The sequence below is a fragment of the Leguminivora glycinivorella genome, chromosome 23, assembly GCF_023078275.1.
Source record: "Leguminivora glycinivorella isolate SPB_JAAS2020 chromosome 23, LegGlyc_1.1, whole genome shotgun sequence".
NCBI classification, from domain to species: Eukaryota; Metazoa; Arthropoda; class Insecta; order Lepidoptera; family Tortricidae; genus Leguminivora; species Leguminivora glycinivorella.
The window spans coordinates 10,153,176-10,179,046 of NC_062993.1; the positions used below are offsets into that span (position 1 = coordinate 10,153,176).

Genomic DNA, 25,871 nt, shown 5'->3' on the forward strand with positions numbered 1-25,871 from the left:
AATAATACAAAACAACTTAGCACGCAAATTGCAAAAACTCCGCGCAAGAATCTGCAAGTCATCAAATCACGACATGTAACCTAAAAATGTACCGTGAGTTATTAACGGTAAGGCTAAAATTGGTGTGTCGTGAGTCGTGAGTATACGTCAGGGTATGTAGCCAAATGCACAACGCTTACGATAACATCGTTATCGTAGCTAGCTATCTCTATCGCTCTTGTATATGAGCATATTCAGAATTTGGGACCCCCGCGTCAGTTTTGTGACGATAATTAAGCATGAAATTTCTATATAAATATTGTTTTGTGTTAATTACATAAACTTTAAGCGATAATCTACTTTCTGAATGTGAAAAAAGTAAATTTTTAGACAGATTTTATGCTTAATTGTCGCCACAAAACTGACAGCGAGTTAATTTTTAACGCCCGACGCAAAAACGACGGGGTGTTATATAAGTTTGACGAGTCTGTCTGTGTGTATGTCTGTCTGTCTGTGTCGTCGTGGCATCGTAGCTCTCGGCGCTCGGATGAACCGATTTTGATTTAGTTTTTTTTGTCTGAAAGCTGAGTTAGTCGGGAGTGTTCTTAGCCATGTTTCATGAAAATCGGTCCACTATGTCGCGGTCGGGGGTTTTTTCAAAATTTTAATTTTGTGGTTAGGTTTTGTTAACAATTTACGCTAATTGGGGTGTTCCAAATTCTGAAAATGGCCATATTGGCGCGACAGAGCCAGATTGCGTTTCGATCGGCGTCTAGCGTCAACGGTTGTCATTGGGCTAGGCCGGCTGGCGTAAAGGTAGCGGTACCGTGTGACGTCACGGGGTCGATGACCTTGCACCTGATCTTGGCACAGTAGACAGGTTTGGTGCAGCGTGATTTGATAAGAAGTAGATAAGGGAAATGGTTAGAAGGAGACTGTTGGACAATGTGTGAATTTTTACATTTTTCCTTTAATTTAAAAATATGTAATATCGCTCGCAGACGTTTCTGCATGATAAAAAACAAATCTATATTATCATCATTCTAAAATTACCTAATACCTACTTGCCCACATACATATTATTATATTATTTGGGACATTTTTTCTTTTCACAAGTCTTTACCTACTGTCTTCACACTGTGTGCTACCAATCTTACATTCCAGCACGCACCTAGAAGTCGCATTTTGTATGCAAATCGAGTTATGATTATATTTAAAGCAAGTGCTCAAATTATGACTACCTTAGTCCTGGTACCAGGTACCAGTACCTAGTGGTGTCTAACTGTACCTAGTACTTACTGTTGTATAACTATATGCTGCTAATCTTGTACCTACGTGTACGTACCTATACGTATATGATAGGAAGTTTGCTCTGCTTGCAATACTAGGGTATGAAATTGTTTTGAATTTGTTTTTTGGATATATGATGGGTCAAATGGGCTATACAGAATAAAAATGGAAACGCAAAAATTCTTCTATATTACATACATACATACAAGCCTGTATCCCATACAGGGGTATGCAGAGCACACGAAACTACTAAAGTCTCATTGCCACTTGGCAATTAAGGGGTTAAAAGAAAACGAAAATTGTGACATTGCAGTGACAAGTTGCCAGCCTCTCGCCTACGCCGCAATTTAATCCAAATTCCACAGTCGACTTCTACGACACCCACGGGAAGAAAGGGGGTGGTGAAATTCTTAACCCGTCACCACACGGGCACTTCTATATTAATAATTAAATTACGGAATATGTAATAGGTAAATATCATACAGAGAAAAGATAAGGGCATTTTCAGAATTTGGGTCCTCCAGTTTTTTGACGACAATTAAGCAAAAAATCTGTTTAAAAATACTTTTTTTCACATTCTGAATGTAGATTATCGCTTCAAGTTTATGTAATTAACACAAAAACAATATTTTTATTGAAATTTCATGCTTAATTATCGTCACAATACTGACAGTGAGTCGCGAATTCTGAAAATGCCCATAATAAGTTGGGACAGTTTTCTGTCAGCGTCACAGTAGGGTCTGATGACTCAGTCGTTCGAATCTAAGGAGGGGGTTCAAATCGAATTATGTTCGCTTCTGTACACTGTATTTATTTTGTTTTGTTGTGTTTTACCCTATCCTAAGTACAATATCCGTTTATTGTCCTTTGAGTCGTCGGCTACCCGAACCCTCCTTAGAACTTGTACACTCCTTTTTGCTGTGTACTTAACACAGCAAAAGGGAATGTACACGTTTCTAATGGGGTGGCAACGCGCATGTGACACTGTTTGAGTTGCAGGCCTCCATAGGTTACGGTGACCGCTTTACATCAGGCGGGCCGTATACTTGTTTGCCACCGACGTAGTATAAAAAAATAAAGTATTTACATAACATACAAATCCAGATCATTTTGATAACCCATTATTGCAACCAGAATAAGCACCCTCAAACAACTAGGCCTCACGTTTTGTATGCAAATCAAGTTAATACTATTATATTCAGCCGTCAGCGCCAGAACTCGAGAATTATCTCTATATTTCTACCGGCGGCGGAAAAGATTATATTACGAGATGTTTTTTATTACTTTAATACTTTTGTTTAGTTATGCATGTTAAACAGGCACGATATTTCAGCTATATTATGCTTATATGTAAATCATAGACATATCATAGACATCATAGTGGACCGATTTTCATGAAACATGGCTAAGAACACTCCCGACTAACTCAGCTTTCAAACATAGAAAAGCTAAAGCTAAATCGGTTAATCCGTTCGGGAGCTACGATGCCACAGACAGACACACACACGGACAGACAAACAGACTGATGGACAGACACATCATCAAACTTATAACACCCCGTCGTTTTTGCGTCGGGGGTTACACACACACAGGTAAGATCAGTAAGCGAAATTGCAAATATAGGGCGAACTATACTAAAATGCAAGTCAGCTCCAACTTGATTTCTCGAATAGGTATGCGATCTACAGGGGCGTTGACTACAATGCCGACTGCATGTGGACTGCACAGATTCTGCAGAGCAGTAGCGTTGCAGTTTTCAGTGCGGCTGTCTCAGCCGGCGGCCTTTGTTTTCGCATATCACGCACATGTCACAGAGATAACGGGACAAAAATCACTTAAAAATGTATTTAGTGACCATCTGATAACAACGATCTTTAGGCACTGGTCCCACCGCGAGCTAGTAAGCTATGAGCTATCGGCTGGATAAAAGAGACACGGCGATATTGATAGCTCACCGCTGGGCGAGTAACTATAAACATCGCCGTGTCTCTTTTATTTACACGGGGGTGATTATCTTTTGTTCGTTTTTATAGCCGATAGCTCATAGTTTACTAAAGTAAAATCCATAATCCTACGGACCAAATTGACAAGTAAGTGTGAAGAAATGTTGCCACAGTTTGGCCAGTGTCGTTCTTATCGATATTAAAATTATTATTACATCGTAGATTTAAGGTGCACCCAGACGGGACAATGAAATTGGCAATTTGATCGGCTAACCAATATACCAACTTTTTCTGTGATTTCGACAGATCAAAAGGTCTGTAGACCCCTAATTAGAGATATTTTTTTTATTTCAAAGCAGCAATAATATTATTCGAAAATTATATAGATATTTATGATATACTTGCCATAGCGTGACGGATACTTTATTATCGTCGGACATGGTATTTTATTTTTTACCTACAGGCTCGGAAACCTTTTAATGTCTTAAAACTAGTGGGTAAAAACGCATGGTTCCATCCACTACCTCGAAGACACATAGAACAAACCAAAATGTGTACCTCTTATTTGAAACTAATATACTTATTCTTGATTTAAACTTGTCTGTTGTATGTAATTTACAACTTATAGATATATTGTTATCGACATATACCCTTCCCTATTTTTATTTTGCTGTTCCTGGTATCACTTTACCTGTCAGTCATTTGTCAATTTAGTCCGTAGGATTATGGATTTTACTTTAGCTCGCGGTGGGACCAGTGCTTTATGATAATAATTATTATTTAAGAAAATCAAAATCAGATAGTCGGTTATTGTAGTTTGTCTACAAGGTCAATGTAACTTTCGATTTAAATGATTATTGAAAAAGATTATAAAACAAAGAAACTACCAATCGTATCAGTCTGTATGTAGCTATATGTAATCAAATAAATGTAAACAATGAGTTTTTACATTTTCCGGTACTTGAAACATTTATTAGTCAAACAAATAAATAGAAAACTGCAGATCTGTCCCTCATCGTGCTGGCTAATTTGCTTAAGGCTGCTTTCAAAAAAAACGTCAAAAGAATGTAAAATTGATAGTTTTAGTCGGTGAAATACTATACTTTCCGTTATCCAATAGATTTATTTAATTCAAGTTCCAGTTAGAGCATCTTATTATCTTGATTTTTATAAGACTGGATTTTTGAAAACTAACTCACTAAATTAATTATGAATTTTTCTCTAATGCACGTTTAGAAAAACGCACGTATAGAGCTGAATCAGTCGATCTTATTTGTAAAATTTGGACAATTTTGAATATTAAAACGGGTAAATTTATAATTCGTATATCCTGTACCACAATCATTTCAGACTAGAATTTTATTTTAAGTTTTTGAAAAAGAGTAAACTAGCCTAAGGCGAATTCAATTTTTTTCAGAAATTACTTAAAATTAAGTGACAATTTCTTTGAAAATCTACATCACATCGAAGTAAGTTTTATACTAAATTAATCTGCAACGTTTACTTAAATTGCTGTTATGCCTTAGTGATTATAAATTGCTATTATTGATTTTTGCCAATTTTTTGAAAACGAGCCTTCACCGGTACAATTATTACCACTTTTGGACATTTTCTCATATTTTGTTAGATCAAGTAGAAAAAGTCTTATAATGTGATATATATTTATAAACTACTCGCAAAGCCCTTTAATTTGATACCACACACGGTATGATCAAGCGCTCGGTTGCGATTTCACTATTTTTAACACGAAAGCCCTCTTAAATTGGCACTGGAACTTAAGCAGTTTTATGTGTTTTACCTACCCCTTTGGGAAATTCAGGAGTGATTTTATGTAGGTTATAATAGACTTCTGTAAATTTTATTGACTTCAAAAATATTCTTGCCCAAGAAACTTTTCTGTAGTTTGTTTAAATTCCGTGAAATACCTAAAGAAAAACCACATGTACCTAATTATGACAAAGAATGTCCTTGCCTACTTATTTAATACTGTCTCAGCTAAATAAACATATCGACTTATGAAATATGGACACGTAATATTTTCATCAACTGTGCACACAGGTAAGTATTTTGTTGTTGTCAATGCCGTATCTCAAAGACAATGTAATAAAATAACACGAGCATTTATTTCTTTATTCATCAGCGATAACGGAAACAGCTGTAACAATTGCGAGAGGTTTTCGGGGGTGACAAATCGATCTAGCGAAAAGCGAATATTCGAGTTTCCATACGAAATATGGTAGGTACAATGTATTATCTATAAAACATGATATATTAAAGTAGAACTCCGAGCGAAGCTATTTTATTATTATATAGAGGTATAGAAGTGTAAAAATGAAACTAACATATATAACAAATGCCCGTATTCCCAAAAGGGGTAGGCATATGTCATGAAATGACATGTTTCAATCATAGCAATAAGGGGTTAAAAAAAAACAAAATTGTGATAGGTACTTGCAGTGACACGTTGTAAGCCCACATGACAATTGAACCCATATCCCTCAGTCGATTTCTGCAACACGCACGGGAAGAAATACATAAAGAAACATGTGTAACCAGTGTAACAAATTATGTGAAATTCTTAACCCGTCACCACAGGGGGTAAGCTAAATAAATTATACGAAAATAAAGGGTCTTCTTTCAAAAACGCATCTCGTCCGATTTTGTTTCGGATCTAGAAATATTTTTCTGCACCTATGTTTTTTTTGGATGTTATATGGCTTAAAATACAAAGTACATGAAAATGAAGTTCGTGCTAAAAATATTCATATGAACGATAGGTACAGTTTTAAACAATAACTAAAAAACCTCACTTAAATTGAGTATAAAATGCAATGTAAGTATATATAAACGATTGGTCATCAAACTTTTTAGAGTTTGGTTTGTGTAATAAATTATGTGTAGGTACATAAGTACAACCAGGCTAAATAAAACAAAGTTGTAGGTAGGTGTAGGCCTATTCTATTGACATTTCGGACCTACTTTAACAGGTTAATAATAGTAGTATTTTAATAATATTTAAATATCATAGACATGGTTGATGTTTGTTTGAATGGTTGGTGATTGTTTTATTAACCATTAAACTAAAAACGTAAGCTACCCTCTTACATAGATTGGAAATAGATACTCGTATAGTTTAGCAAGGGTCGTTTGTCACAGGAGCAGACAGAAAAAATGTAGTGAGTAGGTATGTATTTCTAAGGCTCCCCCAAAAGAGATATTTATGCTACTGAAAAAAAAGTTTGAAAGACCATAACTACTCAATAAATCCGAATATAATAATATAAGAAAACAAACGTAAAAAATGTAACACATATAAATAACTCACCTTCAAAATCGCTTTTGTTTTCAAAATTACCGATCCAACGATACTGCAACTAACACAACAACTCTAAAACTGTCTATAATTATTAGGAACGTACTATCTCAATAATTATCACAATTTACGATAAAAAACGTCACTAAAACTTCATGACTCAACGAACACCGGTAGATTGCAACACGTACTTAGTCGTTAAAAACTTAGTGTTTCTACAATAAAATAGCACATAACACTGGCAGGTTGTAAACTGTAGTAGAAGTATAAATTCGAATTTTGATTTTTCGGATGCGTTGACGTCGGCACCGGCCGGTCTTCCTTTTTCGTCTAAGGCCGCTATAGTTGTCTCAGTCTTACTCGTGACACGCTCGTTTTCTAATCGAATACATTGTAAACGCTTACTAACTCAAATAAAACTGAAACCAGTATACACACTGTTTAAAAACCCATATAGTTATCATAGATCGCGAGATCAGTATGACTTGCGTACGACCATGCGCACGAGTGCTTAAGAATACGCAGTTGAAAATCCTCTTACAAGAAAATAAAAAGTACCGTTGCATCTCCCGTCTCTCTCTACCGCCGCTGCATGACTCAGTACAGTTATGCGCAACAGAGATAGAGGTATCATTATCGCTTAGGTGTAAATTCTGACAGTCAATGACCGAAGGCTTCGAAGGATCAAAATAAGAAAACTAAATGTTCTGTTATGATTTTGTTTACGAAGTCCTTTGACCTCATAGCGGAATAATTTGAACCACCTGACTTACTGGGTGAGATCCGTGTTATATTTTAAAATTAATTCCATGAATATGTTTACGGAGTTTTTTTCCGCCTGGCGAAATATTTAGCGTATTTTTAAGGTACTTATATAGGATTCTCGGAACTTGTTAGGTTTTATATTAATGTTTTTAAAATTACCCTGCTTCATTCGAATTAGAATAAATACCTGTCTGATGTCAAAAATATTTTCACCATACTAACTAGTAAAGGGTTTACTTTGCTATTCGAAAACAGTTTGCAAAATTGCATTTTACCCACCAGAGTGCAAAGTAATTTCATACAAATTTAACAGGTCTTGATGGCTGGTAGAATTTACCTATAAAGTGATGATTTTGAATCATAAATATTAGATAGATTTAGTTTGATGTTTTACTGGTGATTTTGTTTGTGTTGGTGTGGTGAAAAATGTTGTGTTTCACTCGGTTGCAAAGTTTGTTTAACCTTCGTGCCTTGAAACCCTCGCAACGCTCAAGATTCCACTTTTTGAACCACTCGATGGCTCGCTGGCGGTTCAATATTGGAATATTTCGCTTGCTCGGATAGGTATCAATATTGGCACGTGTGGTTAAACTATAACTTTGCCCCTTGTAAAACAAATAACTATTTCAAGTTTACAAAACTATTCATGGTTTCATGGCCGAGGCACGTATAGCACGTTTGCCTTTTTTTTTAGTATGAATAGGTAGACGTTTGACCACGATCACACCTGATGGTAAGTGATGATGCGGTCTACGGTGGAGCACGCTTACCTATGAGATACATGTTTACTATCGCTTTAAAGAGACCAGTAGGCCTAGCACATGATGGCCGCGAGATTATGTCGCCGCGAGATAGATGACACGTCTTCTTCTAACTGTATTAATGACATAAGGACGGGTAGTCTATCTCGCGGCGACATACTCTCGCGGAAATCATGTGCTAACCCTACTGGATTGTACTCATGCGGAAACACAGACTCAGGCAGGGCATTCCACTCCTTGGCGGTTCGCAAAATAAATGTTGAAGCGAAACGCTTAGTGCGTATTTTTGGAATATTAACCTATGTACCTCACGAGGAAATTGCCTCGCGACGTGCCACGCTCTGTGGGGACCCAACTATTATTGACGTTTCTTCAAAGACGAAGGTCAATATTGTCACTGTTATATCATATACAACATATCGTATATAGATCTAATATTTGACGGGTAATATAAACTGTAATCATTAATATATTGAAAATGCACAAACGTTTATAATAAAATCGTTGTATTTGACGTATCTTAACATTAGCCAGTAGCCAGTCTTACTACGGGGACAACACTTTCCTAACGTCGGAGGTCAGTTTTAAAACTTTATTATATCTACCTACGCGATTGTCCCGTTTGTATTCTTTTAAAGTTGGAACCGTGCTGTATTATTATTCTGTCCTAAGTTGGTATATGTTCGATGTCTATCGCTATCCTTACGTCACTCTGGAGAGATTTGGAATAAATATCTAAAGTGTATGACTTTTGCAATTGCTCTCTCAAGAGAATCTTACTTCTTATGAATATAATTAAAATGTACCTATTTAAAATGTAGGTATGTATTTTAAAAAAATTGCGACGCCTGAAACCGTATAATAGCAATGAATGTTTAATGACCATAATTGCGGCTCTGTTTTATTGTTAGTTATTCTCAGTTTAAAATTACCAAAGACTAATAAAGAAATGTGAATAGAATAGAATAGCTTTATTTGCATAGAATAAGTATTACATGGTTTATGTCTACAGATGTTATTTTGACAATTTGTGCCACAGTGCGGCGCCTTCGGATTTTAGATCGTGATACTCGTGACGTGCTACATAACAGATGTAGTGCGAAAAGGGTATCCTTCGTATTTTCCCGTATTTCTTCGTATTTTTCGTAATGGGTTGATGACGTGACATGACGGAATGATTTTTGTCATACTACTTTAGTCAATGTCAGTACCTACATCTTGTACTGAGACTGACTGAATAGCATGACACATTCGTACGTTTCCGTAACAATGCGAAGGCAAATCTTTTCGCACTACATTTCTACAACTAAGGGCCAGTTGCATCAACTACATTTGACAGACACATCATCGTCACGCAGCAGACGTCTATGGAACTTCCCAAACAATAAAATTTAACGAACGCTTTAACGGAGACAGACGGTTGGTGCAACCGGCCCTAAATCTGTAACGCCGTGGCTTGCGTGGGCGACGGCGATGCGACGCATACGAAATCAAACCTTATCGATATGGAAGTATGAGACACGACGGCGATGGTCGCGCGACGGTCGCGCGTCCGTCGCCCACGCAAGACACGGCGTAAGACAAATGTCTACCTATTTAAGGATTTCGCACTTTTGGCACAGTACCTATATAATAAAGAGCACTATTCGTACAGTATGGCCACTCCCGCTCCCCGCTGACAGTGCCGCCCACCCGCTCTCGGTTACCTCATAGTTCGGTAACTGTCAAAAACGCGAACAGTCGACCTGTCATAATCTCACTCATACAAGTTAGTATCGTGCTAGGAACACGGCTCTTTCATATAATATTTGATCGCCAGTGTCCGAGATGTGCTTTTGGTCTCACAAGGTGAGTTAATAAAAATGTCGTGGTCTGTCCAGCAAGGTATCGGACACATGCCGATACTGTCCGAACTAGAAACAATGTGTTCCGTACATATATCTACGGACAGCGACACGTTCATGTATCAGTTAGAAGATTTGGATACGGCATTTTTCTGTTTTAGCTTAGTAGTTGTTAGTTGGATAAATTAATGGGTAGGTACTATCAGCTGCAAAAATGCATGGATAAATTATGAATTAATTCATTGATGAATTCACCATACTTTTGCAGCTGATAATAAATATTGAGGACAGCTTACACAGATCAACTAGCCCAGAACTAAGCAAAGCTTGTACTATGGGTGCTAAGCGACTATATACATACTTAAATAGATAAATACATACTTAAATACATAGAAAACATCCATGACTCAGGAACAAATATCTGTGCTCATCACACAAATAAATGCCCTTACCGGGATTCGAACTCAGGACCGCGGCTTAGCAGGCAGGGTCACTACCGACTGAGCCAGACCGGTCGTCGATAGTACGTAAGGAGTCTTTATTTAGGAACTAAGTAGGTAAATCAGGCGTTACTTTGCGGAAATCCATGTTAATCATAAAACAACACCAAAAATACAAAACTCGACACGTGATTCGCCTCTCTACGAGGCATCCTCAGAAGCTGATATTGAGCGGTGCGGCGGCGTCGGGCGAGCGGCGGAACAGTGGGCAGGACGAGTGTACCTAAACTCGATTATTCTCATGCCACTGCCATTACCAATAGACCACGTTTGCTCCGGTCCCAAGGGTCTCCATCACTACGTTATCGACGAACTTTCTTTTCTGTACTCGATGTCTTTTTAAATATCTCTCATAATTTTGAATCGCAAATATGTAGACTCAGTGCAATGCGGCCGCTGCTGCTGTAATTACTCCCACGTCCGCCGTTGCTGAAACTTTGAAGCGAAGTGAGCGGCAGGACAGTCATACAGCTGAGGCTGGTATTTTCGATTGCTTGAAAAGGAAGGGGAGATAAGGTCTCAATACCGTTGGGAAGATACGTAAGCGTGTTCCAAGCAGAGGTGTATGCAATAACGCAATGTGCGAGGCTGATCAAAGAAAAACGACAAGAAGGTGACGTGGTGATATACACGGATAGCCAGGCCGCATTAAAAGCTCTAAACAGAACATCTGTTACGTCCTCGCTGGTGAGAGAATGCAGGGAAGAGCTTAATGCGGTAGGGGAGCAGAGAGAGGTCACGGTAGCATGGGTGCCGGGACATCAGGGAGTTGTAGGCAACGAGAAGGCTGACGAACTGGCAAGGGCGGGGGCGGGAATGGAATATATAGGGCCTGAACCGGCATTGCCCATGTCAGCGGAAGTCACGAAAGGAGTAATAGACAAGGTCAACGAAGCAAAGGCACAAAGGGAGTGGGAGAACGAGACTGGATGCCGACAGCCGAAGATGATGATCAAAGGCATGGATCATAGAAGAACCAGGTATCTGCTGAATCTAGGTAAGAGCAGTCTGAGAATGTTGACAGGTATAATCACTGGGCACAACACTCTCAACAGACACCTCAAGGTAATAGGAATAAGAGATGACGAATCCTGTCCACACTGTGGTATGGAGGAAACTAGCCTACACTTGTTAGCGGAATGTATTATGTATGCGGCACCGCGATATAATACATTTGGCAGAGATAGATTAGAAGCAGAAGAACTCAAGGATGTCGAACTAAAAGATGTCCTTTCCTTCTGCAGGAAAACAAGAAGATTTGAAGAAGGAAGTGTGGGAATGCTGCCGGAACAGTAACCTGTAGCTCCAACTCCAGGGAATTGGGCTGAATGAACACAACAAGTGATTGACAGCCCGCCTGCCTCCGGCCGGGCGTCCCTACACTACACATCTACATCTACATCTTGAAAAGGGTTCTTATCCAGCCTTCTATGACCGCCCTTGATGCTTCTTTCGCTTCACCTCGGGTGGTAATAGGCTACTTGCGTCCTAGTCAAATTAACTTCTTCTTAAGAACTGTCAAAACTAATTTTAACGTCTTTCTCATATGGAATTAATATGAAATCGAATTGAGTGACGTCACGGTCAACTCAGTAACTTTAACCTGACTTATTAAATAGAAATTTGATTTAAAAATAACTTCTATCCATGTTTTCCTTATATTTATCTGATGCTTTATTTCGTGAATGGTATTATTTTATTTTAAGTACAGTCAAGTTCCTTATAAAAAGGTTCTCTATTTGCGTATTGTTTCGGCGTTCTTATGATAGAGCTATGAGCTTCTTTTACACCAATAGACTATATTAAACCTTAGTGGTGGCATGGATTTCAGATGCCATCCAGATTGCCTGTATGTAGAAGTGTCGGTTTTTGATCCATATTTCGGCCAACATATCAATTCGTACAAACACAAGGTTCCCGATCCTGCTGCAGCAGTATTTAGGGAATTATTGCCGGCAGCGCGAGGGGCAGCGGCAGGGGCTGATTCAATAAATAAATAAATAATAAATATTAGGGACACCTTACACAGATCAACTTGGCCTCAAACTAAGCAAAGTTTGTACTATGGGTGCTAAGCGACGATATACATACTTAAATAGATAAATACATACTTATATACATAGAAAACATCCATGACTCAGGAACAAATATCTGTGCTCATCACACAAATAAATGCCCTTACCGGGATTCGAACCCAGGACCGTGGCTCAGCAGGCAGGGTCACTACCGACTGAGCCAGACCGGTCGTCAAATGTGAATGAGGTAACATACACAGCCCTGCACATAGCCAGGGGTGACCCTTCTTTTCGATCTGGCGTGATTCATCTTTCATTCTGCGTAGTCACCGTTACAGAGTACCAGGTAATTAAATACATAATTGGTATTTATTTATTTATTCGTATGGCTTAATTGTTCAGTCGTTTATAAAGGTATTCTAAGGTTCTGGATCCATTGGATTACGTCATTATTCAGGGTGAACAAGTCCGCAGGGTTTCCACTGTATTTGCTGATAGGGCAGTGCTGAACGATGTGCTCGATGTCCTGCACGGGAGCCCCGCAACTGCACCCTGGAGATTCTATCCATCCACGTTTGTGAAGGAATGCTCGGGTACGGCCGCAGCCGGTTCTCAACCTATTTAGTTGGCACCATTCTTTTCTAGGCAGCGAGAAGCCAGGTGGTGGCCAAAAAGTAATTGGTATCAAACTCATAGAATCCATTTTCCTGCAGCGTAATTATAAGTACCTACCTATATGGTTAAGCTTAGTCTAGGTATATTTGTAACATACCTACTATTTGCACTGAGGCACCTGCAATCTTCACATATAAGTATTTTATTTATAACTACCTATCTTACGGGAAAAATTTAAATAATATCATGTCTGTCTTTAGATGTAATTTTGGGTGTATCAGTGTTCGCGTTCCTTGAATTGGTTCAGTTGAATTGGTTCTTGTGTAGGTACTCGACTATAAATAACCTAACCACAAAATTAAAATTTTGAAAAAACTCCCGACCGCAACATAGTGGACCGATTTCATAAATAATGGCTAAGAACATCACTCCCGACTAACTCAGTTTTCAAACAAAAAAATACTAAATCTAAATCGGTTCATCCGTTTGGGAGATACGAAGCCACAGACAAGCACACACACAAACAGACAGATAGACAAACAGACAAACAAACAGGCAGACACGTCAAACTTATAATACCAGTCATTAAAAATAAAATCTTTCAAAGCAAAAAAAGAAAATAATTATATAGATTATCAACGCACACATTTTTTTTACTTCATTTTACAATAAAAATTGTAAGACTAAATTACTTACTATGAAACAGATCCTACAGATCCTAGAGTTGATTGATTTGACCGGAATAGAATACACAATATGTAGTCATAGTTACGATAACACGCAGTATCTCATAAAACAGGTTTTAAGGTACAAGCTAGAATGCAACGACAGAAGACGCGACACGTGGCAGGCTAGCAGCACACGACATGCCGTCGTCTTGGCGTCTATTTAGTTTATAATTTAGTTTAGGGCTGGGTCTAGTATCACGCGGCCCGTCCGCGCGGAGCGATCCGCGCGACCAATTTGTATGAAGTTGATGTTGTCGTCCGCGCGGACCCGTCCGCGCCACTCTAAAACGCTCCCAGGGTGGCTAGCCGAATGGCACAATCGCTCACGAAACGCTTACGAAACGAAGCGCTAGTAGATATCTATCTCTATCGCGCTTGCGTATTGGCGCGACAGAGCCAGCGGCGTATCGCTTTCGTTTGGCGTCGGAGAAATGCCATTCGGCTACGGGGCCTGAAGTTAACATATATTAGTCGAGTGCGGATCGCTCCGCGCGGTCGGTCCGCGTGACACTAAAACCAGCCTACAACTACATAACTATTTGCGGCACTTGCATTTGAAACATTTAGACCATGGTCATCAGACACTAAGCAGTTTGTGAAGAAGGTTTCCACCAAACTTGTCTGGGTGTCTGGTGACCTACGCACGGCCAATTTTCTTGCATAACGGCTGAGTTTAGCCATACAGCGAGGAAACGCGGCAAGTATCCTTGGGACGATGTAGAATACATCGATACTAATTAAATGTAAGTTCCTATAGGGCACAGCTATTACACTAAGTCGGTGGCTACAGGTAAGCTATCTGTGCCTAGAATTCATAATTATTTTGGTGACAGATCGCTAAAAAAGCGTATTCCATATCTGCTCAATGGCTTACCTGAAGCCATCCGAAGTGAAAAGCACCCAAACAAATTTAAAACTATGCTAAAAAAACATTTCCTATATATATTACAATAATTTATATTAGCTATTATTTAAGAAGTTAATTTAATTGTTTATGTAATTGAAAGACTGTTGATCCCACAGACAAACTCGTTCTGTTCCAGAGTTTTGTGGGACTATATGTTAGATATAAGTTTGTCACTGTATATTAATAACAATAAATAATAATAATAATAATAATAATAATGTGTGAGTGTTGAACTATTATATAAACTAAGACTAAACTTAAAAGCTAGCTAATATCTACTACAGGCCCTTGAGGCTTTGTACCAAGGATGCTGGCAACAGTCGCACTTATCTAATGTACAACCGATGGTCACCTTGGTTTAGCATTAGCAATGCGTTCATAAAAATACATATTTAGATAGATACGTAGTTGCATATCTCAGCGATGTGCCGTCAGCTGCAGTGTAATCTGCCGACAAGTTGCAAATTGTACCTTTACACTGAGATAAATAGTCTCGACGGAATTAACGATAATGACTTAATGACCGTTGGATCCAGGTTCAATTCTATCCGCAAATGAGTTTATTGTTTACGATGTATTCTGTCTAGTCACGGCTTGTCAGCTTAACTACAACACTATAAAACCAACTAAGTAATAGGTTTCATTGTTTAGTATCCATTCAGTAACCGACTCAGTCATGCTTACTTTAACCATCGCGGGTCTGCTGTTAACGGCCCTGTATTACTATCTCACTCGCACGTTTAACTACTGGACAAAACGTGGCGTCAAGCATGATACACCAATCCCGCTGTTTGGCACCAATGCGAAGAACTTTCTATTACGTGCTAACCCTGTCGATATGGCTAGAGAAGCATATAAGAAGTACCCAGAAGAACAGTTAATAGGATTCTTCCGAGGTTCTCGTCCAGAACTGATAATCAGAGATCCGGAGCTCGCCAAACGAATTTTGACTAGTGACTTCAACTCTTTCCACCGCCGGGGTATCGTGGATTCGTCTACAATGGAGCCTTTACAGAAACAGCAAGTTGCTGCAGACGATGATCTGTGGCGTCAGCTGAGATTCCGAATGACACCTGCCTTCTCAAGTGGAAAACTGAAAGCGATGTTCCCTTTGATCGTGGAGCGAGCGGAGATCTTACAAGCACGACTCAAGCAGATATCAGGCAGCAAACTACCTGCGGACGCTAGGGACCTCATGGCACGCTTCACTAATGATATAATCGGTTCAGCTGGCTTCGGGGTCATCTCCGATTCCCTCAACAACAACGAAGATGCCATGCGGAAGCTCGGACTCAAAATCTTCACCATCAACTTTACGCGCGTCGTAAACCAAACATTGAAGACCCTTAGCCCAACATTGTTTGGACATTTGAAGATTCTTGGACACGTGGAGAAAGATGTCGTCGACATGGTCCGGACGGTCATGCAGCAGCGGAATTATGAACCTAGCGGCAGACACGACTTTATTGATATACTTTTGGAGTGTAAGAAGAAAGGAGCTATGATAGGAGACTCCATAGTAGAGATGAATGCGGATGGGACTCCTAAGAAAGTTTCAATAGAGATGGATGAAACTATAATGGCGGCGCAGAGTTTCTTATTCTTTGCGGCTGGATTTGAAACCTCATCTTCAGTTAGCAGCTACACTTTGCATGAGCTGGCCTATAATACTCAAGTTCAAGAAAAGGTACAAGAAGAAATCGATAAAGTGTTAGCCAAATACGATAACAAGCTATGTTATGATGCGATCAGTGAAATGACTTATCTAAGATGGTGTTTGAATGAAGCAATGAGGATGTTTCCATCAGTGGGTATATTGCGTCGTCAAAGTGTGCACGCTTATACCTTCCCTGGGACAAAAGTGACCATCGACGGTGGTGTGACAGTGATTATACCTTTAGAAGCTTATCAGAATGATCCGAAGATATTCCCTGAGCCCCGAGAGTTTCGACCGGAGCGCTTTGATCTAGAAGTAATGACGCGTGAGCAAAAATTGGCGTATCTGCCGTTCGGGGGCGGACCTCGTGCTTGTATTGGTGAGTAGATTTCCTTATTTCAGTTTTAGTTACTGCTTTCAGGAAATCGACTACACCGAACTATACGTAGTAGACAAATACAAATGGCAAATAGATAAATGGAGACAAATGTTTATCTCACGTAGGTATGTACGTGTCCCTACCACATCTGCTGCGTTGAATTTCAACATATTCATTTGAATCTAACACAAGTATATGTAATTAGAGGTATGTACATACGCCTGTAATCCCAAGAGCTCATGAAATAGCTCAAGTTTACTCCACTCGTAGCAATCTAAAAGTACATTTAATACAAAAAAAACTTCGTTTTCAGGGGAGCGTCTAGGCGTGATGCAATCCATGGCTGGACTGGCGGCAGTGTTGGCACAGTACTCAGTGCGGCCGGCGGGAGGGCCAAGACATCCAACCTCGAGCCCTTTCTCAGGCGCTGTCAACTTTATTAAGGGAGGATTGCCACTTATATTTGAGAAGAGAAAGTTAGTATAAGGGAGCGAAATTCTCACGAAGAATCACGAGCATATATTATGGATTCAATTTTATTGCAAAGACCAATGGTTCTTTTCATAAATTATTTAATGAGGAAATTATTGTTCCAAAATATTATCAAAACTAAACTAAATGTGCCATAATTAAAATATAAAAACAAAACTAAATGTGCCATAGATCATAGAAGTGCAGTTTGATCTTAGCGGAGAATAAAAATGCTCTTTCTGAATAGGTAAAAAATGTGCATATTTAGCGTAACGAATGATGTAGCTTTTTTTTAAAACTATGACTTTTGACGACCGGTCTGGCTCAGTCGGTAGTGACCCTGCCTGAAATGAAATGAAATGAAATGAAATGAAATGATTTATTTGCCATTAAATGTGGTATACAATGGTGTTAAATATATAATAATTAGAGCTAAACACATTTAGGCTTTAAAAAGCCATGCAAATTGTGATATTCTAAGTCTAAGTTTAAGTCATGAACAAATTAAATTATTTTCATGGAAAATCTTAATTTGTATTTCATGTTTAGGTATATATAATTATTGTTAGCCAACAAACATGCATTATTGTGTATGTACCTACTTGTTAAAAGCTAATAAGTATAATTATAAACGTAGACTATTGTAAATTATGGATGTTAAACTAATAATCTAAAAATTCCTTCAGACTATAATAACACTTGTCAACAAGATAAGAATACAATTGACTTTTGAATTTGTTGAGTGGTAGTTCTTTAAGTTCATTAGGCAGTTTGTTAAATATTTTGACACACATAGCGTAACAATTTTTGTTTTTCATAACTGTGTTCATTCTTGGGAGCACTAGTCTGTCAGGATATCTAGTATTAAAGTGCGTTATATCTTTTTTCACGATAAACATGTCAGGGTGCAATTTGACAAAAACACAAACTTCGTATATATAAATTGAGTGCACTGTTAACAATTTTAGGTTGATAAAAGGATACACACAAGAAGTTCTACGAGGCATATTGCAGACTGCTCTGATACATTGTTTTTGCGCTACGTGGGTATTCTTTACAAACGATGAATTCCCCCAGATTAATATACCATACCTTAGACTGGATACCACAAAAGCATGGTATGCCATTATGGCAGTTTTCATATCCGTAATGCGTGTCAATCGCCATAATACATATACAAATCTATTTATTCTCGAGCACACTTTATCGATATGATTCTTCCACGTACATCGATCATCCAAAATAAAACCTAGGAATTTTGTGGTATCACATTCTACGAGCCTCTGTCCATTATATGTTATGTCTAATTTCTCCTTCTTTCCTCTTCTATTAATGAATTGTATGTACTTTGTTTTCTCAATATTAATTTTTAAATTATTGTCATTCAACCATTTAATAATATCAGCAATAGCATCGTTAATAATATTCTCATAATTTTGATTATTTATATCACTAATAACAATTGAAATATCGTCTGCAAATAAGGTACAAAAGTGACTTGTAATTAGAGGTAAGTCATTAATATATAAAAGGAACAATAAAGGTCCAAGAATAGTCCCTTGAGGTACTCCAACCTTATTACATAACATGTTTGATCTATAATTCCGCTGAGTTTTCTCATCATCTGAGCCTGCTATTTCTACTATTTGGTGTCGATTGCTAAGATAGCTCTCAATCCACAAATTTACCAGTCCCCTCATACCATAGGTTTCACATTTCTTAAGTAATAATTTATGCGATACATGGTCAAACGCTTTGGACATATCAAAGAAAATTGCAACGGTTTTATGTCTTTTATCAACATTATCAACTATATTGTTAATTAAATTAAACGTGGCTAATGTGGTAGATTTACCCTTTTGGAATCCATGCTGGTTGTCACTCAATATTCCACTTTTTTAACAAAAGATATCAACCTGGTATACATGGCTTTCTCCAAGATTTTAGCGAAAATTGGTATAAGGGTAATTGGTCTATAATTACCGGGACAGTTTTTATCTCCTGTTTTAAAAATAGGTTTTACAATGGAAATCTTTAATTTATCAGGAAATACTCCCTGTAAAAAGCTTAGATTAATTAAATATGAGAGCACAGGAGCAATAATGTCACTTGTCGACTTGACTATATGTGTAGGAATGTCGTCATAGCCAACAGAGCCGGTGGTTTTCAGTTTTTTTATGATATTAATTACTTCTATTGAGTCTATGGGAAAAATAAACATGTTAGAATTGTTGAATTTAAGGTCGTGGTCATAGTAATTAACATTATTAAACAAATTAGCATTATTATGAGTGGAGTCAATGAAAAAATTATTAAATACATTTGCAATATCACTTGGTTTATCTATTATACGGTTATTGTATGTAAGCTTATCAATCAATTTGTTCTTCTTATTGCCTTTACCAGTATTCTCATTAATGATTTCCCAGCTAGTTTTCGAGATATTTGTAGAATTATTTAGTCTTGCCTTATTAACTAACTTTCTAGATGCTAATATACATTTTTTCAACAATTTATTGTATTTATTATATTTTAATTTATTTTCAATCGTCTTGTCTTTATAAAACCTATATCTTAACTGTCTTTTAGTCTTAAGGGCCTTTCGCAATCCCTTGGTAATCCATTTAGTAGAATGTTCTGTTTTTTTAGCTTTCACTTTACAAATTGGAAAACACAATTAAATAACAATGTATACATATCGTAAAAATTATTAAAAGCAATATTAGCGTTCGGTTCAGAATACACGTCATTCCATGATAGGCATGTTAAAGTATGACGGAATTTTTCAACAAGTTCACAATTTTTAGCAAAGCATCCAATTTCCTGCTGCGCCGCGGTCCCGGGTTCGAATCCCGGTAAGGGCATTTATTTGTGTGATGAGCACATATATTTGTTCCTGAGTCATGGATGTTTTCTATGTATATAAGTATTTATATATTATATATATCGTTGTCTGAGTACCCACAACACAAGCCTTCTTGAGCTTACCGTGGGCCTCAGTCAATCTGTGTAAGAATGTCATGTAATATTTATTATTTATTTATTTATGTACTTCAGTTTCTGCTTTTCTCTATACTCTAACTCTTGTGTGATAGGATAAGTAACAGTCAAATATAGGTCTTCTTCATATGGCGCTAAATAATGTGTACTTAGATTATGAATGTAACAACACTGTTATTATTATAAATGTAATTTGAGTTTTTATATTGAAACTTTTGTTTTGGTGCAACGCACACAGCAATGCTTCTTGTGGTTTTTTCTGTAGTTATTAGTACTTAAGACTTATGTTTATTCTTGTTTTAATATTTATAATTATTGCGTGTTAGACGAATGAATGATAATTATCTATTTATCTACTTATCCAGGCAATTAGGCATTGATAAATTGCTAGTAGACAAGAATGTAGTTTCCTCATTTTGTTATTTAAATATTTTGATTAACCCACAACGCAAAAATGACGGGGTGTTATACGTTTGACGTGTCTGTCTGTCTGTCTGTCTGTCTGTCTGTGGCAACGTGGCTCCCGAACGGATGACCCGATTTAGATTTAGTTTTTTTTTGTTTGAAAGCTGACTTAGTCGGGAATGTTCTTAGCCATGTTTCATGAAAATCGGCCCACTATGTCGCGGTCGGGGATTTTTTTAAATTTTAATTTTGTGGTTAGGTTATTTATGATATAAATACGAGTGTTTATTACACGTAGACCAATTCAACTTAACACTGCGAGGAACACTGATATCTACCAAAATTACATCTAGAAACAAATATAATAATTTAGATTTTTCCCGTAAGATAGGTTAAATAGGATAGCATATCACATCCTACATCACAATATCTGTAAAGGAACCTAGGTTTTTAGGTTATTTTGTAGTGTAAATAGTATGTTTTATGTGTGTTTTTTATCGGTCTCTTGTCTTTGTTGTTCTGTGTGTGTTATCTGTCGTGGCATCACCGAATGGGCCCTACGGAAGACCACGCTGGCTTTCACCTGGCAATATGCTGTTGGGTCTATTTCGTGATGCGCACTTAATGCTCTGTTCTCTGTTTCTTGTTTTCTTGTTGCTTGTACATGTACGTACGTGTTGTGAATGTCACGAATAAATGTCTTTTATCTTTAGTTTCACGGAATCTTTACGACTGCTTCTTACTTCCATGGCTTTTGCCTGGATAGATCGAACCTAGGTTTTATTGTGCCACTCGAATAGACGGTTGTATACAGCCAATAAATGCTATGAAATGGATACTTCAGGTATTTATTTACCGTTCGGAGTATATTGTTTTTGTCTTTTTTTTAACCCCCGACGGACGAGAAAAACGACGGGGTGTTATAAGTTTGACGTATCTGTTTGTCTGTTTGTCTGTCTGTCTGTCTGTCTGTCTGTGTGTGTCATCGTAGCTTCCGAACGGATGAACCGATTTAGATTTAGTTTTTTTTTGTTTGAACCCCGACATAGTGGACCGATTTTTATGAAATATGGCTAAAAACACTCCCGACTAATTCAGCTTTCAAACAAAAAAAAAACTAAATCAAAATCGGTTCATTTCTTCAGGAGCTATGATGACACAGACAGACCCACACACACACAGACAGACAGACAGACACATCAAACTTATAACACCCCGTCGTTTTTGCGTCGAGGGTTAAATATGTCAGACTTTAGATATTCTAGATCTTGAGATCTGTCAATTCTCCGCTTCTACAGCTTGGCCATAAATGTGCAAAGAACGATAAGGTACAGCGGTACAAATCTCGAGGGGGGGGGGGGGGGGGGCAATTGTAACTAATCCATTTTTAACCCCCGAAACAAAAACGACGGGGTGTTATAAGTTTGACGTGTCTGTCTGTCTGTCTGTCTGTCTGTTTGTCTGTCTGTCTATGTGTGTGTCTGTCTGTGGCATCGTAGCTCCCGAACGGATGAACCGATTTAGATTTAGTTTTTTTGTCTGAAAGCTGAGTTAGTCGGGAGTATTCTTAGCCATGTTTCATGAAAATCGGTCTACTATGTCGCTGTAGGGGGTTTTTTCAAAATTTTAATTTTGTGGTTAGGTTAGGTTATTTCCATTATTAATGTTGAGTTCTACATGTATCCACTGAACACGCCTAAGATTTATAACCGGTGGACACTCTATTTAATAATGCAAACATCGTAAAACATGGAAAAAATGGACCAGTTACATTTGCCGCAGGATTTGCCCCGCTGTTCCTTAACGAGAACTTTCCATGATAACATTCGCAATTTAGGAAACTTCTGTTCCGTGTAGTAACATTCACCTTATTCGTAACCTCATATCATATGACAGTGTAGATCCATAATATATCAAACTCCTAAGTGACTTCAAGTGTGTCAAATCTTAACGTTCCATAGATTCAGTTCAAAACAATTGAAATTCACGACGGCGCGGGAATGCGGGTTACATAAGTTTAATATTGCAAGCTTAGAGCCATATTAAGACGATACGGTAGGGTTCAATTCTCCATACAAACGCTCTCGACTATTTCCTCCCTGATTTTTGAAGATAGAGCAATGATTTTTTCAACACAGATTGTTATTATTTTTATCTGTGTCGGACCGTTTAGATTTTTTTGATATTCTGCTTTTTAAAGATTCTAGAGCCAATCAAAAATTTCCAAAAACGGCCTTTTTCATTGTGGCACAAAAAAAGGTGTGATACTCAAGATTGGTAACAATTACCCAAAAAAACTGAACGGTCCGACATAGATTATTTCATTGTTATTCAGATTCTCAAATTTCGTTCCGATTGATTAAGTTTCGAAGGAGGAAAGAGTCGAGAGCGGTACCTTGATTTTAAAGATTTTTTTGAAATATATTTTGACTGAGTTGTTCTTAATGGACAATTTTTTTTCGATAAATCTAGTTAATAACACTTGCATATTTAACTAAAATTCCCAAGTTGAAAGGGGGGCTCCTTTCCATTTTAGCATTTTCGCTACCGTATCCTCTTAAGACGCTACGGGAGCGAAAATTCTAAAATGGAAAGGAGCCCCCCCTTTCAATTTGGTAATTTCAATTAAATATACTATAATACAATACATTTATTTTCCAAATCTGCATTACATAAAGCCCAAGTTAATAATAGAAAAACAAACAATAGAAACATACAAGAGCTTCTTAGAACAAACAGTAGCCCTCACACTAGATCTAGCCTGTATCGTGAGGACTGGAGCTTGATCCTACGATTTACCAATTAAGTGCGGAGAATACAGATCTGATAATTTTACAGGCACTACAGGCAGTTTTATAACAATATTTAGCACATATACTTACCCTGCTTAAACAGATTACTAAAGTTTTATATAAAGTACTAGTGTTATTAACTAGATTTATCGAAAAAAATATGTCCATTAAAAACAACTCAGTTAAAAGATATTGCGAAGAAATCTTTAAAATCGAAGTTCCACTCTCGACTGTTTCCTCTTTCATAACTTATTTAAACGGAACGTAATTTGAGAATCTGAATAACAATGAAATAGGTAGTCTATGTCGGACCGTTTAGATTTTTTGGCTAATTGTTACCGATCTTGAGTATCACACATTTTTTTGAGCCATATTGAAAATGGCCGTTTTCAGAATTTTTTGATAGGCTCTAGCGTCTTTTAAAATAAAAGTAGCATAAAAATCAAAACGGTCCGACATAGATAAAAATAATAATAATCTGTGTTGAAAAAATCATTGCTCTATCTTCATAAATCAGGGAGGAAATAGTCGATAGCGTTTGTATGGAGGATTGACCTGTATCGTATCGTCTTAAAATATATCTACTTCAAGAACGATATAATACGGGACTGACAAAGCCCATACAAAAAAGCGTACCCCTGAAATGTATGGGCCTTTTAAGCTTAAAAATAAATGGCGCTGTTTCGCAGCCTGGAAGCAGCCAAAATCATATTTTTGCGTGCGTTTATTTTTTATAAGAACAAATGACATGCTTCTTTATTTTAATATCATGATATCACGTCAATACACATTTTGAAAAAAAAAAAACATTTGCAGGCATCATCAGTGTAGTTACGATAGTATTTAATAGATGGCACTAAAAATCGAGGGACGATTCTTTGTATGAAGATTGTAAATCCTATATTTATAAATTTTAATGATCCTTCGTTTCGCGTCGCAGATATGCCATTCGGCTTCGGCACCAGGCTTTATCTCGTATTGTATTATTAGGGCCACTTGCACTACCCGCCTTTCATTATGCATCAGTCACATAAATTATCCAAATATACCTAGGTTGAATGGCTAAATAAAGAGCTAAGTAGGTCGTCCATAACCTAACTAGTATTAAATTCCTTCAGCCATCAATCTAGAAAGCGTCGTGATTAAAACACCCAAAACTGTATCCGTAGCGACCATCCATTCACCCACTGTCGTCGCCGGCTCTGAGCAAATTAATCATACAAATTTACAGGACGATATTCTCAGATATCGCCACCGTTTTAGAAAAAATGCTAAAATATTCATAACTTCGCTTAAATTTTGGTTTCGTTGGACGCTAAGTGGTATGAAAAATGGTTTCGTTAAAGATAAAAAATTACGGGATCCTTAAGGTATTTGAATGTATGTAAGATAGATAAGAAGATAAAGTATTATTTCTCGATAGTGACCTTGGAACATCGGCTTATTATATTTCTTTATAAATGGCTTTGCACTTTCTACTTTTTTTTCTTAACAGTTTTGCAGCTAATCTAATTAATGTATACAGAAACCCGAAAACTACCGGGGACGTCTTTTTAATGTTTGGAATGGACATAGCACTTGCCATAATTCGACCAATTTGAATTTGCTTTTTGAACTTTAATGGCGGATCCACACGCTTGGAAAACAACGAAAACATGCCAGACATCATTAAATACAAACACAGCATCCCTAGGCTTGGCCGAAAGTAAGAGTTAAGCCGACACCGATGTCACAGGCCAGTTGCTTTATCATCAGGGCCCGTAACTTTCACACCGATGACATAAATTTGACGTCACGCTGCATATAGGATGATTCAAGAGTTTTATTTAATAATTAATCATTATTCATAAATCATTTTAATCATGACTTCAAAACTAATATCTTCATATGTGAAATAATTCATACCTACTTGATACTTGAAAAGTAAATTAAATTATTTGTTTATTTTTTGTACATACATTTTATTAAACAGTTTTGTTACCATATTTCAATAAATTATAAAAACAAAACAAATTGTTTCCTTTTCGTTTCACGTATCGAGTACATATTAATTATTCCACGTATGAATAGCTTACTTTTGAAGTCATTTGTAATCGATTAAATTGATTAATGAATAATGATTAATTATTACAATAGATTTGAATCATTCTATATGTAGCGTGACGTCAAATTGATGTCATCGGCATGAAACTTACGGGCCCTGTTTATCATGGTCCTCTTTTTGTCTCTTGTCATATTATGCGTCACTTTTAAACTAACATACTTGTAACGTGACAGACATGTTGACAAATTACGTAAGAACGTGACAGACATGTTGACAAATGATAGACAGCCGTCCTAGCCCTGCTGCACTAAATAAAACAGCCAAACACTTCCACACGTTCGTGTTTGTTGTTTGGTGTTCTCTGTTTGCCATCGTGTGGAGCTACCATATCAAGAATGTACGATTTGTTTTAGCTAAATGTTTACAAAACATCAAGAAACTTCAATTTATGGCGGTTTTCCTG

At 37.4% G+C, this 25,871-nt stretch overlaps 3 protein-coding genes across 3 annotated transcripts in view; 2 read left to right on the forward strand and 1 right to left on the reverse strand.

The window, feature by feature from the left end:
- The window catches only part of LOC125238408, a 51,761-nt gene extending 44,898 nt beyond the window's left edge, over positions 1-6,863 (reverse strand). Inside the window, exon 1 of the mRNA XM_048145734.1 lies at positions 6,538-6,863. The gene's annotated coding sequence lies outside the window, so the exon portion shown is untranslated. The remainder of the gene's footprint in view (positions 1-6,537) is intronic.
- Positions 6,864-9,878: 3,015 nt separating this feature from the next.
- LOC125238214 lies at positions 9,879-11,691 on the forward strand. The gene is made up of 3 exons (XM_048145488.1): positions 9,879-9,899; positions 10,773-10,875; positions 10,955-11,691. Exons 1-3 carry the CDS (start codon positions 9,879-9,881, stop codon positions 11,689-11,691), a joined length of 861 nt encoding a protein of 286 aa, XP_048001445.1.
- Positions 11,692-15,366: 3,675 nt separating this feature from the next.
- LOC125238330 (cytochrome P450 6B1-like) lies at positions 15,367-25,846 on the forward strand. Its single transcript, XM_048145633.1, has 3 exons — positions 15,367-16,696; positions 17,010-17,172; positions 25,822-25,846. Exons 1-3 carry the CDS (start codon positions 15,499-15,501, stop codon positions 25,823-25,825), a joined length of 1,365 nt encoding a protein of 454 aa, XP_048001590.1. The 5' UTR covers positions 15,367-15,498; the 3' UTR covers positions 25,826-25,846.
- Positions 25,847-25,871: the final 25 nt, after the last annotated feature.